Source organism: Podarcis bocagei (genome assembly GCF_964188305.1).
Source record: "Podarcis bocagei genome assembly, chromosome: 8".
Taxonomy (NCBI): Eukaryota; Metazoa; Chordata; class Lepidosauria; order Squamata; family Lacertidae; genus Podarcis; species Podarcis bocagei.
This window is the reverse complement of record NC_138133.1, coordinates 81425965-81445206: the sequence shown is the minus strand read 5'-3', so window position 1 is coordinate 81445206 and position 19242 is coordinate 81425965. Positions and strand designations below refer to the sequence as shown.

Genomic DNA, 19242 nt, shown 5'->3' with positions numbered 1-19242 from the left:
AGCTTTGGCCATGATAACCAAAAGAAGTCTCCGTGTTCAGAGGGGGTGTAGTTTTAAATATCAATGGCTGGAAGGAAGGGACAAAGACTAGAGAAAATGTTCCATAGACTGCTTCTCAGCCCACCAGAGACTGCCTCTGAGAACAGAATTAGGGTAGCTTCTTACTCACAGCAATGCGCCCTTCAGAAAAGATGCTGGTTTGCATGAAATTGGCACATGCTAATTTTATACACGGAGATGCAGATTTAGAAACAATGGCTATTATTGAAATAGAAATATGATGCATCTCACTGTGGTGGGAAGATTGTGACCAGGTGGCCTTTCTGCCTGCTCAGCCTTCTATCCTGGTGGCCAGGTAGGCACCTGGGTGACTTTGAGGACCCTGTTGATGCCCCTTCATAGAATTCTCTATCTCTTTAAACAAGACGTGGACTGGAAAGCTCTCTGTAAAGTGACCACCTGGTACAGGATGCTGAACTCGATGGCATCTTTTTTTGAACCATCAGAACACTATGTGTTGATATCTGAGATTCAGCTTCAAGCACATATATTGTAGCAATTTATCTTTTTAATGCTACTATTAATTTTTCAGTGTATGGTGTGTGGGTGTGTTCTGTAATAGCGGCATTCGTACGCTGAAACCCTACACACACTGATTTAGTAGTAGGTCCTCAGTGCTAGACTTACATCTGAGCAGTAGAGATAGATATGGCTGTGGTGATAAGTATGAAATTCATAAGTACAGTGGTGCCTCGCAAGACGAAAAGAATCCGTTCTGTGATTCTCTTCGTCTAGGGGTTTTTTCGTCTTGCGAAGCAAGCCCATTGACGGATTAGCGCTATTAGCGGCTTTTAGCAGCTTATCTGCTGATTGGATCAGCTGATAAGCGGCTTAGCGGCTTAGAAAAAGGGGGGGAGGGGGGGAAAAACCAGCAGGAACTCGCAAGACATTGTCGTCTTGCGAAGCAAGCCCATAGGAGATTTGTTTTGTGAAGCACCTCCAAAACGGAAAACCCTTTCGTCTAGCGGGTTTCCCGTCTTGCGAGGCATTCGTCTTGCGGGGCACCACTGTATACATGAATTCTGTAGACCTGGTTCATCTTAACAGTCAAATCCCCAAACCAGAGTGCCTTGCTGTGAATGCAGCCCTGTGAAGGAAGTAATGGTTGAGTGGCTGGGACCACACAGCTTCCCAGAAAATATTATTGTACATGGGGGAGGAGAAACCCGAGTCCCTGTGTACAAGCAAATCCCCGCTGGGCAGCCATGCAATCTTGCTGGTTTATACATTTCCCATTCCATATGGCTGTAGCCACAACAGCAATCCATGGGGAGACTTCAGCACAAGGGTCACCAACCTGGAGCACCTGGGTTCAGTGGTGCCCATGAGGTTCTCCCCTGTTGCCCATGAAGCACCTGAGACCTTTCCCACTTCCTCCATGATCATGAGATGGCCTGAGGGTTGTCACCTTACCTTGTTCTCCCTTGACCCAGGTTCAATCCCCAGCATATTGAGGTAAGGCTGGGAAAAGGCTGCTTTCTGAAATGCTGGAGAGCTGCTGTTAGTGCAGACAACACCAAGCTAGATGTTGTCTTATTCCAAAAGGAATAAGAACATAGGTAGCTTCCTTATACCGGGTCAGACCATATATTCCATGCAGCACATGATCTTTCCCCACTCCCCTGCTTTGGAAATTGTTTCGATGGGTTTAACTTGTTATTGGATAATGCGCAGTTGGATTCCTTCAAAAATTATTAACAGCAAATAATAATAATAATAATAATAATAATAATAATAATAATAATAATAATAAAATGGACAGATGACGGATGGACAAATGGAATTGCCAGCTTCAAAACCCATTGAAAACATGCCTTCAAAGCAGTTCTGCCTATTTTACTTGTGTGGATTTTGTGGTTCGGACCTTTACATTTAAAACTTTGCGGGGTGAATGAATTGCATGGGATGCTGTCATTAAGAAAAGAGAAGCAGCAAAAAATAAAATAAAGATTGCATTTTTAATCCAAAGGGGACTAGCAAGTTTATTCTTTTTGCATGTGCTTTCCCCTAGACTCTGGCTGCCCTAACAAGAAATTCAATAAATCTGCTTCCAAACCATCTTGCACAAGCTTTGCATGTCCAGTCTGGGCCCGAGGAAATTAACAAGCGAATAGAGCACACCATCGACTTGCGGAGTGGCGATAAATTGCGAAGAGAGCATATCAAGCCTTTCTCCCTGATGTTTAAAGACTCTAGCCTGGAGCATAAGGTAGCTGAGTCTTGATAGATGCTTTTTTCTTTTCTTTTTTTGCCAACTCAAAACTGTCTTGGAATTAGTGAATAAGATGACAATGCTTTAGGTTTTCTTTTCTGATTTTTCTCTCTCCGCCAGGCTGATCTGAGAGCCATTCAAAAGCACTGCAGTTATTGTAGTTGCATAAGTGTGATGACTCAGTTTAAGAGCCAGGAAACCCCTTCTGGAAGAAGTGACTAAGCTTTTCAAGACAACCAAAGCACTGTGATATAAAAAAGTGGGGAGGAGGGACAAAGATTGGCTTAAACAAATCAACCAACCAACAAACAAACAGATCTCTGCTTTTCTGCTCTGAAAGTCGGGAGACACCTTTATTGTAACAATGTGCTAAGGGGTTTTGTGACAGCTGGCTGCCTAGGAATGTTCACCAACAGTCAATGGGCCATAACCGTATATTTACCACAAATGTATGAAACTGTAGTCTGCTGGCCATTTTTAAAGGGTGGAGAGAGGATTCAGAACCCTCTTTTGGAAGGGGTGAGCAGGAGCATAAAAGGAAAAAAACCATTGCAAATAAGCCGCTTGAGAATTATTTCAGATATTAATATTGTGCAGCTTAAAGCAACAGGATGCATAAAAACAGACTCCTTTGGGGAATAAAACATTGCCACGGCCCATAATTTTGATTAAAGCTTTACTTGCAGAGCTTTCTTCAAAACAGGACAAAGTAAATGATACATCCAAAATATGCATAAGATCATGTACAAGTCCAGCACAGGCTCTGCTTCTTATAAAATATGAAATACCCCCAGCAGATGTAATACCAGAGGTCTGTCTCTCCCTACTGCTTCCATTTTGACTGGAGGTGCAGTCACTCACTGGGGATGGTCATTTACACATCCTGACTTCCACAGAGCCTAGGAACAAAGACTCAACCACCACCCTTCCAAGATTGCAAATTTGCAATTCAACAGCCTCCCATATGATCTAAGGTTAAACACTCACATGTTAGCTAGTAGAGAACAACAACAGTTAATTGTCAACCCGTCAAGGAGTTCAGAGACCACTTAGTATAATCCAGTGGAGTTTTCCCATGTTAAACATTCAGTAATTCACATTTAGGCATTCCCCATTTCAGCATCAATTAAACAATTATACTCAACAAGTATATGATTTATAGCTAGGAAATGACAGGCCCTCCTTACTTGGTGATAATCAGCTCCTTATTTGGGGAAGTGCCCTGATGATTTGGGAAAGGGCTGTGATTCAGCAGTTAGAGAACATGCTTTATATGCAAAAAAAGGTCTCTGGTCTCCTGGCTTCTCTACGTAAGGCCTGAATCTTTGGAGAGCCACTTCCAGTCAGTGTGGGCAATATTGAACTAGATGGACCAATCGTATGACTGAGTATAAGGCAGCTCCCTATGTTCTTAATGCCCCCTCTGAGCCATTGGCCCAGAGTCTTCATGTTAAGGTCCTAAGTGCTGAGTAAATCACTACAGTCTGTTAAATACATTTTTCCCCCAGTGGGTGTTCCCAGCTGAGTAAATGAGTCTTTACAACAAGTGTCCATTTATTAGGGTTTTGGGTAGGGTTTTAATGTTGTTTTAAATGTATCTGCTGGGTTTGTATTTTTAACAATTTGAAATACAGGTTTAAGAACAACCCTGTTTATGAACTATTTGGTTTACGAACTCTGCAAAACCGGAAGTAATGTCCCGGTTTGCGAACTTTACCTCAGTCTAAGAACAGAAGCCGAACAGTGGAAGGGCACCGGTGGTGGGAGGCCTCATTAAGGAAAGCGTGCCTCAGTTTCAGAATGGTTTCAGTTTAAGAACGAACTTCCGGAATGGATTAAGTTCGTAAACTGAGGTACCACTGTACTTGTATGTGAAAATCTCCTTGAGGCGGTGGTTTAGAAGGTGATGAATAAATCAACTGTAATGGTGATAATAATAAAAGGGCAATGCAGACTGAGTGTGACAGCCTATGACACAAATTACAGAATTTTAATTGTTAGATGAAGATTTTGTGGAGTGGTTGTTTTTGCACAGCACCTTTCAGAATTTTGTCTGTATGCCAATAAAAGTTTGAGATTGAAATGACAGGCCAGTCTGGATGGGTGAAAACCCTAGCTCTAGGAATAGGAGGAACTATGTCATCGAGGTCAGGAGAATGAGGGGAAATTGATTTTATCCAAGGAAGTGACTCAATTCCAAGAGCATAATAAGGAGTCCAAAATTACAGGCAGGCTAGACTTGAGAAAGATATTTGAAACAGGATTATAATATATATACATTTCTCTATTTTATTGTAAACTTCTTCTCATTAATGAATTGTTGTTCCAGTCCTCTGCCTCCCATCACTTCTTCCCATGATTGGTATATAGAACTGAGTGTTGTGTATGATTTTGGGTCTATTTTGCTGGCAGATTATTAGAATCCCAAGCTAGGAGCAATGGGGATAGGGTGATATCCAACAATGGTCATACGTGGACTCAAGCCTGTTTATTTCAGTGGGTTTTATTCTGGGTAGGACTTGGTTTGAATGTGGTGCTTCCGTGAGAGCACGCTGAGCCTAGGAGTTTGCTTTTTAGTAGCGGAACTGGATGAAGCTCACAATCCTTTCACACCAGAGCATCTTTCTCCAGTCCTTGCTCCAAACATGAGAAGCGATACACCTTTAATTTAAGGCTTATGAGACTGATGTAGGCAGAGTTGCATCTCCCCCATAGCTTGTCCAAGCATCTTCCAGCTGAACACAGCTCCCTTGGCTTCGGTGGGGGTTTCCAAGAGGCGTTCCTTGTCGGAAGTGCCCCCTGCCCACGTAATCCCATTATTTTCCGAAATACTGGAAACAAGCTGAATAGGGAAAGCAACCTTGAAGAAAATCAAATAACAGCGCTTTCTTTTCTTCTTCTTTTTGGGAAACGGGTAATAACCGCAGACCTTCAAACATGTCAGCTCATCTAATTTCTCCGCTTCCTTGTATGACTGCAATTCAATTTGCAATGGCCAGATCATAATGATGATACTTTTTTCTTTTCTTTTTTAAGAAGAAGGACAAACCGTAAATAGCAATTGAAAGCTTAGCTGGGTTAAATGTCTATAATAGAACAGCTTTCTTGGGAGCCAAGTTATTTTGGCATCAGTCCAGTACTTGCCCATCAGAAAAGACAAGGCTTCAAACCACTTAATGCTGAACCACGTTGCAAACTGGCTGCATTAAGCTTTCATTGCCTGGCAATGCTATTTTTTCCTGGGGGTGGGGAGTGCCTGTCCTAAGGTCACCAGCTTTCCCCCTCTAGCCTCTATCTAAACAGGAGCCTGCTGGCACATAAAAAGGCAGTTTTCTCTGGCATACCATATGTTTAAAGCACATCCAATGCAAATGACTTTCCCCCCAAAGAAACCTGGGAACTGTAGTTTATTAAGGAAGCTGGGAATTGAACCCCCGTAAGGAAGAAAACTGCAGTTCCCACGATTCTTCAGGGCAGGGGAAAGTCACATTTTTTTATATGTGCATTGGATGTGCTTTAAATATAGGGTTAGGATCTGCCCAAAGAGCTAAATGGTGGGGGAAGCATCTCCTAGTCAATTTATATGCACCACAGCCAGGAAAAAAATGTTGCCCTAGCTCTGGGGGTGGGGATATTGTGTCCCTCTAGAGCAGCCTTTCTCAACCTGTGGGTACCCAGATGTTGTTGAACTACAACTCCCATCACCCCTAGCTAGCACTGTCAGAGCTCAGGGATGATGGGAGTTGTAGTCCAACAACATCCGGGGACCCACAGGTTGAGAACCGCTGCTCTAGAGGTTGCTGGACAATAGTTCCCATTATTCCTGGTTATTCCCCCTAGCCTGCACAACCATTGTTCAGAGAGGATGGGAGCTGGGTTCTCCCTTCACTCTCAGACTAGGTAAAGGTACCCCTGACCATTAGGTCCAGTCATGGACGACTCTGGGGTTCCGACGCTCATCTTGCTCTATAGGCCAAGGGAGCCGGTGTTTGTCTGTAGACAGCTTTCGGGTCATGTGGCCAGCATATCTAAGCGGCTTCTGCCAAACCAGAGCAGCACATGGAAACACCGTTTACCTTCCCATTGGAGCGGTACCTATTTATCTACTTGCATTTGACATGCTTTCGAACTGCTAGGTGGGCAGGAGCTGGGACTGAACAATGGGAGCTCACCCCATCATGGGGATTCAAACTGCCGACCTTCTGATTGGCAAGCCCTAGGCTCTGTGGTTTAGACCACAGCGCCACCCGTGTCCCACCACTCTCAGACTATGTGACTATTAAAACAACAGCGACCATAAAGTGGTTTGCATAAAGGACCAAACAACAAAATCATCAGTGCAAACAGTTTAAAAACAGCTATTTTAGGGTTGCCATATTTCAAGAAGTAAAAATCCAGACAAAAAGGTTGTTGAACTTTTTTTGGGGGGGGGGGATTTCAAAAATCCAGACCTTTTGCCAATTTTCCCAAATTCCATTATTTAAGCACATGACAACGTTCTACATATCTGAGTAGGCTTGTCTCAGCAGGCACCAAAAAGTCGAGGGTGCCTGCCTGCCTGATGTCAATAGGCTGGGAGTTACATACAAGTGATGACTGCTGTTGAGTTCCGGTCCTGCTTGCTGGTTGGTCACCGTGGGAACAGGATTCTGGACTTTGATGTGATCCAACAGAGATCTCTACCCATCCCATGCCCCAGAAATGCAATCTTCTTTTTCTTCTTTTTTCTTTCTACCAAGCCAACATCCTATATAAATTCAACAACATAAAAACAACATCATGCCAAGACAATTAACATATTAAGTGTGTTAAGGTTCAGTGTATTAAAGGTAAAGGGACCCCTGACCATTAGGTCCAGTCGTGGCCGACGCTGGGGTTGCGGCGCTCATCTCGCTTTATTGGCCGAGGGAGCCAGCGTACAGCTTCCAGGTCATGTGGCCAGCATGACTAAGCTGCTTCTGGCGAACCAGAGCAGTGCACGGAAACACCGTTTACCTTCCCGCCGGAGCGGTACCTATTTATCTACTTGCACTTGACGTACTTTTGAACTGCTAGGTTGGCAGGAGCAGGGACCGAGCAATGGGAGCTCACCCCATCGCAGGGATTCGAACCGCTGACCTTCTGATCGGCAAGCCCTAGGCTCTGTAGTTTAACCCACAGCACCAGTCGTGTCCCAGTGTATTACAGTGCATTAAATTGCAGTGTATTACAGTGCAGCAAAACAATTGCTATTAATATTATGTCTGGCCCTCCAAAGGTCACCATAAGGTTGCCTCTCAGCCATAAGATTAGATTTCTGTCTAATCTTATGGCTGTCCCTTCATGTACTGGCTCTAGTTAGTTGGCTGAACTTTACTATTTGACAGACTTCTTGTTTCCTTACACCTTGGGATCCTAGAGATTTTCCCGTTCCAGCATAGCAGCTGCCAATAAAACAGAGGTCATCATTCGGTGTGTTTGGGGTATGTTGACACGATTAATTTCCCAACAGCGATAGGCTTTTGTTGTTGTTTTGTTGTTGTCCTAATAATCATTCATGAACAGCCATCTTCTGAATATTTATAGATTCTATATTTATTGTCTTTAAGTAATACCTTCCTGTGAAGGTGCCCAAGGCAGTTTGCAATTTAAACACTGCCTAGGATTATGATGTGCCAGAGATTTTATTGTAGAATTATGAATGTTGTACAGATAGTAGGTGCAGATATCACCCATCCATCTCTCAGAACATTTAGAGTGTTGCGTCGGGTACCTATGTATCATACTGGGAACAATTGTTTCTCGAAAGCATCCTCTATTTGAAGGTTCATAACTATTTTATAGATAAAGAACACAAAGCAGGAGAGTTGCCCATCAATAGCATGTGGAAGATGGAGTAAACAGAGACACTCGTCACTTGGTTGTAGCCTTCCCCACTTGGTGAATGGGTTGTATCCATCGCTATCAAGGATTTCTGCTTGCCCAACAGAATTCTCACCCTCTCCTCACCCCACCCCTAAATCTGTTCTGGGGGTTCCCCCAGCCCTCCAGAGCAGATTGGGGGAAGGAACAGAGTACAGAAGAGGAGGGGAAATCCCATTGCACTGATGGGGCGTCTGAGTTGGATACCACTCATTGTACTTCTATTCAACTTACGCTAATTATTTCAAAATGTTATGCAAATCTGCCTCCTCTTTTGTCCCCTTTTTTGATGTTGATGAAAGTGGCGTATCACAAATGTAGAGTCATCTGGTGCAACTTATTGCCAGTAGGTTTAGGACAGATAAAAAGAAGCATTGCACATAACACATGGTTAATGTATTGAATTCATTGCCACAAGGTTTGGAAATTACCAGGAGTTGAGATGCCTTGGGCAGGAGGAGGACCTTTGGACAGGTTCATGATGGTTTGGTCGCCACGATAGTTAGACAAAAGCTTCACACTCTGAAGTGGCATCATGCTGAAAGCCAGTTGACAAGCGCAATAGATTTTTACAAGCATAGAAAGGTCAAACCATTGGTCCATGTATTGCCTACTGCACTGACTAGCAGTCGCTCTCCAGGGTTTTAGACTGCAGATATTCCTAGCCCAACTTGCATATGCCAGGAATTGAACCTGCAGAGCTTCTGCATACAAAGCCAATGTTTTACCACTGAGCTAACAGTCCTTCTTCTGTTCATGCCCTGACTTGAGGTTTAATGACAGTTCTGTTCTAGTTTTGAAGGGTGTTTCTGATATGGATCCATGTTTTCTAGATATTGTATATCACCTAGATAGTTTTGATAATAATGCAGCTCTGGATCCAGCAGTGAGTAGGTCCTGTAGAAATCCGTGTAACAAGCTGGTCTCAAGACATGCATTATTTGTACCTATAGCCCTATAAACACAATCATTTAGAGGGATTATATTGAGGTGCAAGAAAGGAAGAGTGTGCATGAGTGTGCACATTCTGACCTCTCATCCCCAGGCCCTTCATATACTCAAAAGTACCTCAGGGTAAGATTCTGCACTTGTGGAGGCTCCTAGATGTTTTGGAACCTCTGTAGACCATCCCTGATGAACACAGAGAAGGTGGCAGGGATGAGGGTGGAGATACCACGCTCAAGCACATTAATTTAATTTGCACAAATGAGCATCTGAAGAGGAGCCAAGTCTGGATCCAAATCAATGTTGGAAACAGAAATTTTGACATAGGTGGACTCCAGTCTAATCTAGTAGGACCAGAACCTGTCCAAGCCTCAGCTCTGAGGTTGAGGAGCAAATGGCACACCTAGTACACAACACCAACCCAGCTGTTTCTGCTTCCAAGCCTGGACCATCTTTCTGAAAAGTCCTTGGAGTCCTACATCCTTACCTCCCCCATGGCCCGAGTTTGACAGATGGGTGGAGCTATCCACCTGTCAGTCGCTGAATATCACAATGACATCAAGTGATCCACTTTCGTCCATGCACAGGATCAGCTGATCTTTGGGGCTTGCAAAGTGTCGTGCACTAGACAACGCAAGCCCTGGCAATCAACTGATCATAGAATCATAGAATGGTCAAGTTGGAGGGGACCCCTATGGTCATCTAGTCCAACCCAACGCAATGCAGGAATCTCAACCAAAGCATCCATGAAAGATGGCCATCCAACCTCTGCTTCAAAACCTCCAAGGAAGGAGAGTCTTCAACCTCCTGAAGTGGTCAGGGCTTGCATAGCTCCACCTGTGGCACTTTGTCACAGCTATCAGCTGTTTGCCTACCCCCTTTGGCCTCAGGTGTAGGGCAGGTGGGCCTCACTCAACCAGAACAGCCCGGTAGGATGCCTGGCAGGCCTAATTCAGCTCACAGCCTGGAAGGTTAAAAAACTATTTTTCCAAGACTGGGTCCACCTGGGATAATGTGACCCAACATGATATGTAAGTTACAGAAGTCCAAGACAGAGGACTTCCAGATAAGTGGCGGCTGCAGTCAGGTTGTGAGCTTGCCTAGTGTTCAAGTCAGGCAGCTCAATCATAGAAAAGAGTACCAGTGCTGGATTTACATATAAGCTAAACAAGCTATAGTTTAGGGCCCCACCTCCATTTGCTCTAGTGCTACCTATCTTCCGAAGGAAGGGGTCAAACACATGCCTCACATGCAGAAGGTGCAATCCTGACCTCCCTGGATTCCAGTGAGTGGTGGCTGCATCACATAAACTCAAACACATACACCCGTCTGCTCTCTAGATATCTCACCAAATGGATTCCTTCCTTGCCGCTCATTTTGCGTTCAATCCATCAGCCCCGGCCTCTGGCTTAAGTGGCAGAAGTTGCCTTTTCAGAAAACACATTTAATGTGACTCATTATATGAAAAGAAAAAAGGCAGGCGAGGAAAAGTTCGTTGCAAGATGGAGCAGTCGGCTTTTGCTTCCCTGGTGAGGGTGATTTACCATCTCCTCCACTGCATATTTCTTCTGAGGGGATTTTTCTATATATATAATTCCTATTTTTTAAAAAATCTCACCCTAGGAAGCTAATTAATTTACCGGATCGCCTTGCTAATTTCCCAGAAGCCTCGCAAAGCTGTCTTGCTCTCTTCGCAGAGCTGTCAAAGCAGACTAAAGTTATTTCTTTCCCCTCTGTGTTCCCTTTTCTATTTCAGTATTCCCAAATGAGGGACGAAGTGTTCAAGTCGAACTTGGTGTGTGCGTTCATGGTCCTCGTCTTTATCACAGCGATCCAAAGCTTGCTTCCTTCTTCGAGGTAAAGGCATTCTCTTGAATGGTATTGCAGGCAGCCGTCTGAATAGTTTCAGGCCTCATATGCACAGTACATTTGAAGGAGTATAATTCCATTTTAAACAGTTGTGGCTTCCCCAAAGCATCCTGGGAAATGTAATTTGTTAAGGGTGCTGGGAGTTGTTAGGAGATTCCCATCCTTCCATTCACAGAGCTACAGATGTGATCATCTTAATCTTAACCTGGTCCCCCTCCCCACCCTGGTGTGGGTGGAGCTATCACCCTTACGCCGGCGTGGCACCGCAATCACCCATGGCTATTGCCCAATCATTTTGAAGGGTGATTGTGGGGGAAAGTATAAAAGCGGCAGCGTGACATGTGCCAATCACCTGCTTCACGCTGCCGAACACCCGCCCACCCTCCCTTTAATTTAAGTGTCCTTTGGCCTTGCTTTGGACTTCAGTTGGTTGCCCATCTTGAGTTGGGGACCGGGTAGGATTTTTTTCCATTTGGCAGATTGGCACAGGCCACTTGGTTTTTGCCTACCTCTTAGCAATCGTCACAACTTTGCAAGGTTTGGCGGTTAGGCATTGGCTTATGGAGAATGGGGGAGCAGAGGTCAGTCATCGCCTGCCCCTCCATTTCAAGGGTATTCTGTTAAAGGAATCCGGGGCCAGGATCATGTCCAAAGTCCGCTTGAGGGGCTAGGGCCTTCCAGGGGTTCCCCCCAAGCAGTTTCCCTTGGGGAGTTTACCCTTACAGACTTCCTGCAAAGGGGTGAAGACTCAGATATAGTCTTGCCAATGCCTAAGCCAATACCGCTCTCATTCCTGTAATCAATAAAGTTGTGGCCAAAATTTTGCCCAAAAACCTTAAACAAAATATCTGTGTCTTTGTGAATTTATTTATTCTAATGAGGGGTCGGCTTGAGGGTCTCGCCACGCAATTTTCAGACCTGTTCAGGAATCTATCCCTCTTTTCAGGGAACATGTGAATCTCACTGGCAAGTACCTAGGGTTTATAATAAGAATGATTTATTATTTATCTGACCGAGCTGCTCCAGCCACTCTGGGCGGCTTCCAACAAATTAAAACACAATATGACATCAAATATTAAAAACTTCCCTGAACAGGGCTAAAAACAGTGTTTTTATTTGAGGAAAAATCAAAACAAATTCTCAGGAATAGAATTTGAACTAGCAATCTACTAAACCAGTGGTCCCCAATTAACTAAGTACCATGGACTCGTTTTTCAAAAGCCTGGCCATGGACTCCTGCTTTCTGTGGTAGTTTTTGTCATGTGAATAGTGTCACCATGCCTTCCAACACATCCCAGCACAAAACCAGGCCATCCTCTCGTGTGAGTCACATGACTTGGAAGAGAACACAGAGCCCCAAACCACATGTTTTTTAGAACCACGGTCTCACGCGAGGTATGTGCCTGGCCACTATCTCATGTGTTTTGGGGCACCGTGCTCTCATCCAAGAGCAACGGGCCCGCAAAATGAGATGCCCCAGACAGTTGACAGATCTGTGCCACAGACCTCCTGGGTGGGTTTCGCGGACCCCCTGGGGTCTGCGGAATAATAATAATAATAAATCAAAGTGTTGGTGCTGACCTTTAAAGCCCTAAACAGCCTTGGCCCAATGTACCTGAAGGAGCGTCTCCACCCCCATTGTTCAGGTCCAGCACTGAGGGACTTCTGGTGGTTCCCCTGCTGTGAGAAGCCAAGTTACAGGGAACCAGGCAGAGAGCCTTCTCAGTAGTGGCACCGACCCTGTGGAACGCCCTCCCACCAGATGTCAATGAGAACAACTACCAGACTTTCAGAAGACATCTGAAGGCAGCCCTGTTTAGGGAAGCTTTTAATGTTTGATGCATTACTGTATTTTAATATTTTGTTGGAAGACGCCCAGAGTGGCTGGGGAGGCCCGGCCAAATGGGCGGGATATAAGTAATAAATTATTATTATATTATTATTATTATTATTATTTATACCCCGGCCTCCCTGGGCAGAACCGGACTCAGGGCGGCTAACACCAATTAAAATTACAATAAAACATAATGGGGCGGGGACAAACAAACAAAACCAGTTTCTTAAAATACGAGTTAAAATACAAGTTAAAATGCAGCCTCATTTTAATAGTAGCCCATAAATCAAAACCGTAAGGGGAGGGGAAACATAAGGGTCAGACTGAGTCCAAACCAAAGGTCAGGGCTACAGCTCTGTCTTGCAGGCCCTGCGGAAAGATGTCAAGTCCCGCACCAATTGCGAACCACTGTCCTAAACCAGTTCCTCCTAATACCAGTTGCTGGAAACCGGAGGTGGCCAGAGTACTGTTGTGCTCATGTCCAGCTTCCAGGTTTCCTCCAGTCATCTGGTCAGCCTCTGTGAGGATGCTCGGCCAGATGGGTCATTGGTCTGATCCAGCAAACTCTCCTTAAATTCTTATTCCCACCCAGCTATTTTCCTCTGCCCTCCACCCTCTTCTCTATCCCTCTTCCAGCTTTTGCCTCCCGTGCTCCCTTGGACTCCCTGCTCCCACATATCCCAAAATTGTGTCCTCCAAGCACTCTTCTCCTTTTCAACATCTTTATGCCCCCCTCGCCCAGCTTGTCTGGAGTTTTGGGCTGGGCTGCCATCAGTATGCTGATGACACCCAACTCTATCTGTTGATGGATGGCCATCCTGACTCGGCCCCAGACACACTGATCAGGTGTTTGGAAGCTGTGGCTGGATGGTTACGTGGGAGCCGGTTGAAGTTAAATCCTTAGAAGACAGAGGTCCTCTAGCTGGGTTGGGATGATATGGGATTGGGGGGGGGGCAACTCCCATCTCTTGCAGGGGCACAATTAGTGCCAGCACCGTCCATTAAGAGTTTGGGTGTGATCTTTGACACCTCCCTTTCCATTGAGGTGCAGATTGCAGCTATAACAAAGGCGGCATTTTTTCATCTCCGCCAAGCTAAGCAGTTGGCTCCTTACCTTTCTCGCCCTGACCTAGCCACTGTGATCCACACCACGGTCACCTCCAGACTGGATTATTGTAACTTGCTCTACGTGGGGCTGCCCTTGAGACTGACCCAGAAACTCCAGTGGGTGCGGAATGCCACGGCGAGACTCCTTAAAGGGTCCTTGCCGTGGGATCACATTCACCCGGTGCTATACCAGCTGCCCTGGCTCCCAGTGGAGTACAGGATCAGGTTTAAGGTGCTGGTTTTAACCTTTAAAGCCCTATACTGCCTAGGACCCTCGTACCTATGGGACCAACTCTCCTGGTATGTCCAACGGAGGACCTTACAGTCTTCAAACAAAAACATCTTGGAGGTCCCGAGTCACAGGGAGGTTAGGCTGGTCTCAACCAGAGCCAGGACCTTTTTGGCTGTGTCCCCGATCTGGTAGAGCACTCTGTCACAAGAGACTAGGGCCCTGCAAGACAGAGCTGTTCCACCAGCCCTTCGGCTGAGGCACAGTCTAGTCCCCTCCTTTGGTAATCCTCACAGAACTCTAGCCCAATGGTTGCCATGAATTTGATTTTGAATTGATTTTAAAATGAATTGATTTTAGAATGTTGTGTTACTTTTATTGTTGTTAGCCGCTCTGAGCCCGGCTTTGGCTGGGGAGGGTGGGATATAAATAAAATTTTATTATTATTTTATTATTCCTCTTTCAAGACACCTCCGCCTGGATTCTCACGATATCCTCTTTTTCCTCCCCTTCCTCAGGATGGTACCCATGATCGTCCAGTTTTCCATCCTGATTATGCTGCACTCGGCTCTCGTCTTAATCACAACCGCGGAGGATTATAAATGCTTGCCTCTCGTGCTCCGGAAAACGTGCTGCTGGATCAACGAGACTTACTTGGCCAGGAACGTCATCATCTTTGCCTCGATTATGATTAATTTCCTGGGAGCCATCATCAACATCGTAAGCCCCCAAGGGGGTCGGGAAGGGTCTGAAGATGGGCAGAGGGCAGGGCAGGGCTGGGGGAGAGGAAGAAGATTTATGAATTATTTCAACGGATAGCTTTTTCTTTTGCAGCCGCAGGAGCTTCTAATGCGTGTATACAAGGGAGGATTTTAATGTTGTCACAGAGACAAGCCAGAGCTGTCAAACATCAGGGGAAATCAGTCTGCTGTAGTGTGGGATTACATAGAGCCTGATTTGTCCCTTGCGAAGATAATCTTTTTTAAAAGAAAAAGAAAATCCTCTTGCTTTATTCTGCTCAGTATATGTTGCTATTTCCGGCTACATATAGACCCATACTGGAAGATTGAATTAAAAAAAAAATTCCACTGAAAACAGTTCATGTCCATGTGAAGGTGGCAGTATCAAATCAGTAGCTCATGTACTGCTAGACTGTAAAGATTTGAGGAGTGAGGTTATTACTTACCCCTCTTCTACTATTCATATCAGTTCGCTTGTCCTTTCTTTTGGCAGATTAAGATGACCAGGTGACAGCAAAAACTGCAAATTTTTTAGCAGGGGGCAATTAGAATAAGATCTATTATTTGATTAACTTTCTAACATTTTCTTTTTAAGAAAAGAAATCAAAAGAAAACCTATTGGCTCACATGTTTGATCTGCAGCTGAAGGAACGTGTATGAATTCTGTCATTTGTATTGATGTAAAAGTATTTTGTAGGGATGTGGGTGGTCTGAAACCCTAAGAAATGAACACTCGTGGTAATCACCTTGAAATGTTGGTGTAGAAGGCAATTAATAAATTAATTGTCATAGTGATATTATAATAATCCTTTAATTCTCTTCCCACGCCAATTCTGATTCATTACTCTTCCAAGCAGGGAGGTTGGAGACACTCATCCATTGTTCTTGGCCTGTGCTGCACCTTCCTTCTGCCCAAAACCTTATGAGAATTTTCATTTTACCTGCCATTTTAATATTTTTAATCTTATCAGTGAGATTTGCTAGTGATGCTTCATTATTTTCTTAATTTCTTATTATTCTGTTGTAAGCTATTTTGTTGAGGATGCGGGTGGCGCTGTGGGTTAAACCACAGAGCCTAGGACTTGCCGATCAGAAGGTTGGCAGTTCAAATCCCCGCGACGGGGTGAGCTCCCGTTGCTCGGTCCCTGCTCCTGCCAACCTAGCAGTTCGAAAGTACATCAAGTGCAAGTAGATAAATAGGTACCGCTCCGGCGGGAAGGTAAACAGCATTTTCGTGCACTGCTCTGGTTTGCCAGAAGCGGCTTAGTCATGCTGGCCACATGACCTGGAAGCTGTACACCGGCTCCCTCGGCCAATAAAGCGAGATGAGCGCCTCAACCCCAGAGTCGTCCGCGACTGGACATAATGGTCAGGGGTCCCTTTATCTTTACCTTTTAAGCTACTTTGAGGGATTTTTGATAGGCAAAAAGGGACCTATCGACTAAAATACACATACACACACAAAGTAATATCCCTTGTCAATGTTGAACCATTGATTTGAGTGAATCTACGCTACCATCAGGACGCGGGTGGCGCTGTGGGTAAAAGCCTCAGTGCCTAGGGCTTGCCGATCGAAAGGTCGGCGGTTCGAATCCCCGCGCCAGGGTGCGCTCCCGTTGCTCGGTCCCAGCGCCTGCCAACCTAGCAGTTCGAAAGCACCCCTGGGTGCAAGTAGATAAATAGGGACCTCTTACTGGCGGGAAGGTAAACGGCGTTTCCGTGTGCTGCGCTGGCTCGCCAGATGTGGCTTTGTCACGCTGGCCACATGACCCGGAAGTGTCTCCGGACAGCACTGGCCCCCGGCCTCTTGAGTGAGATGGGCGCACAACCCTAGAGTCTGTCAAGACTGGCCCGTACGGGCAGGGGTCCCTTTACCTTTACCTTTTACTCTAACATCAGATGTTACCCAAAGCCAGTATTTAATCACTCTCATATGGCTGACCCATAAATAACTTGATTTTTTGCAATAAAAATTCTTCTTCTCCTTCTGTGTCCGCAGCTATGGTGTGATTTTGACAAACCGATGCCCTTTAAGAACCAGACTTTCAACTCTTCTGTGTATTTAACGGACCTTTGCTCCTACCCAGAGGTAATTCTGAGCGGACTGTTTTAGAAGGGCAGTGCATTTATTCACAACTAACCTTCCCATTCCAAGGCTCCGCAAGAGAGTGCTTATGCAATAGAGACTGTCACTGCTGAGGTCTCCCCCACCCCACCCCGTCACTGAAGTCAGCGACCACTTTGCATGTAGAATATCTCAGATAGGACTGGGAAATGTGCGCCCTGGCTGAAATCCTGGAGAGGTGTTGCTAGTCATTGAGCTACATCTAACTCGATCACATTGGTGTTCTTGTTACAAATACAGTGGTACCTCAGGTTACATACGCTTCAGGTTACAGACTCCGCTAACCCAGAAATAGTGCTTCAGGTTAAGAACTTTGCTTCAGGATGAGAACAGAAATTGTGCTCCGGTGGCCCGGCGGCAGCGGGAGGCCCCATTAGCTAAAGTGGTGTCTCAGGTTAAGAACAGTTTCAGGTTAAGAACAGACCTCCAGAACGAATTAAGTTCTTAACCAGAGATACCACTGTACACTAGATCCAAACCCTGTTCAGGAGCTCCAAACCTGTCAGACACAAAGCAAGCCTTTAAAATAGAGGTTGGCTTGCACCACCTTTTTCCCTCAGGTTGCGTGGCTGAGCTGAACAGAGTTAGGATCCAGCTTAAGTCTCAGACCACTTTGGGGGGAAGAAGAAGAAGAGTTTGGATTTGATATCCCACTTTATCACTACCCTAAGGAGTCTCAAAGTGGCTAACATTCTCCTTTCTCTTCCTCCCTCACAACAAACACTCTGTGAGGTGAGTGAGACTGAGAGACTTCAGTGTGACTGGCCCAAGGTCACCCAGCAGCTGCATGTGGAGGAGCGGAGACACGAACCTGGTTCACCAGATTACGAATCTACCGCTCTTAACCACTACACCACACTGGGGACTTACACAGGCCCCAGCTCAAGCTCAACCGAAGTTCTGCCATGTCCAAACTGCAGATCTTGCTATAGGACTGCCTCCTTACTGGTTGAAACCAGTGTGGCTTAATAGACTGTTGGCCTTTGAGTAGGTAAATATCAGCCGTCAATCTCACTGGGTAGCCCAGCATAACCTGCCTCACAGAGTCCAAAGTGGAGCTGAGTGACCTTATATGCAGAGAGGTGATATACAGACATGTGATAATGATCAGAGGCTGCAATTCTACACCAGTGGCCAAAATTGTGGAAACTTTTTGGGAAAAGTGTATTTCTGAGGCTTGATGGCTCATAACACCAGGTTTTTTTCAGAGTAATACCATAAAATTATATATCAATGGAAAGATAATTTAATGAAGAATCCTTCCCAGAGGGTTTTCCAACCTGGGCTGCAAGTATGGCCAACAGTAGCAGCCTGGAAATAGACAGCCAGAGTTGGGGGGAATGAACAGAAGATTCACGAGCGCTGGAAGCTGAAATGAATTCCTATCCCAATCTCCTTTCCAAAGTATTTCGTCTTCACCGGCATCCTGGCGATGGTGACCTGTGCCGTGTTCCTCCGTCTCAATTCCGTCCTCAAGCTCGCGGTGCTGCTCATTATGATTGCCATCTACTGCTTCCTGACAGAGACCATTTATGCTTCGCTGTTCCTGCGATACGATGACATCAATCACAATGGAGAGTAAGTGTTTAACGCAGCTTTAAACGCCTGCAAGCCCGGGATCTTTGATGGCATTGAATTACCCCTCCTCCCTCTATAATAAACGAAAATCTGCCCTTATTCCCTTATGGGGGACACAAGAGCCCTTATAGAGTCCTTTGTAGGTTCTCCATCGGTCAGAGAAAATAACAGAGGCCAAACAGAGAGTATTGAGAAGCAAAGCAGCTAGTAAGCCTGATTTTTATTGAACTGTTGCAACAGGGTGCCCCTTCACACGCAGGAGGAGGAGGACCCCAAACCAAGGTGTGCCCGCCTTTATATAGACATTTAAAATTGCCAGCCCTGGAGTCCAAGACCACCCCCAGAAACATCATACCTACATCACAGAAAGGGCGGTCTACAACAGAAATCTGAGTGCATTGTTTACCTCCTGTCTGGCAGGTTACCTGTTAATGCTTACTTGATTGGATACCCTGGGGAGCCTGGCCAGTCTTTTGTCATGATAAATACTTCGTTCCTGAGCCAGGTCACAGGCTCACCCCGTTCATACACAGACATACCCTTAAGACAGGATTTGTGAATGAAAAGGCAATGGGGAGGCTTTTCCATTTCCCTTGACCTTGCAGAGAAATCATTTGGTCAGTTTGGGAGTCAAAATGGTTT

General features: G+C 45.4%; 1 protein-coding gene and 1 long non-coding RNA gene across 4 annotated transcripts in view; one reads left to right on the top strand and one right to left on the bottom strand.

Annotated features, from left to right (window-relative positions):
* Positions 1-19242, bottom strand: part of LOC308593205 — a 751641-nt gene that overhangs the window by 312166 nt on the left and 420233 nt on the right. The gene's annotated exons all lie outside the window — the stretch shown is intronic.
* ADCY8 (adenylate cyclase 8) overlaps positions 1-19242 on the top strand; it is a 144524-nt gene that overhangs the window by 87778 nt on the left and 37504 nt on the right. The window contains exons 8-12 of one of the 2 annotated variants that reach the window (XM_081204371.1): positions 2072-2269; positions 10875-10975; positions 14676-14877; positions 16897-16986; positions 18428-18600. In XM_081204371.1, the coding sequence (XP_081060497.1) occupies positions 2072-2269; positions 10875-10975; positions 14676-14877; positions 16897-16986; positions 18428-18600 (764 nt within the window). The remainder of the gene's footprint in view (positions 1-2071; positions 2270-10874; positions 10976-14675; positions 14878-16896; positions 16987-18427; positions 18601-19242) is intronic. The other variant, XM_081204372.1, reaches the window with a different exon arrangement.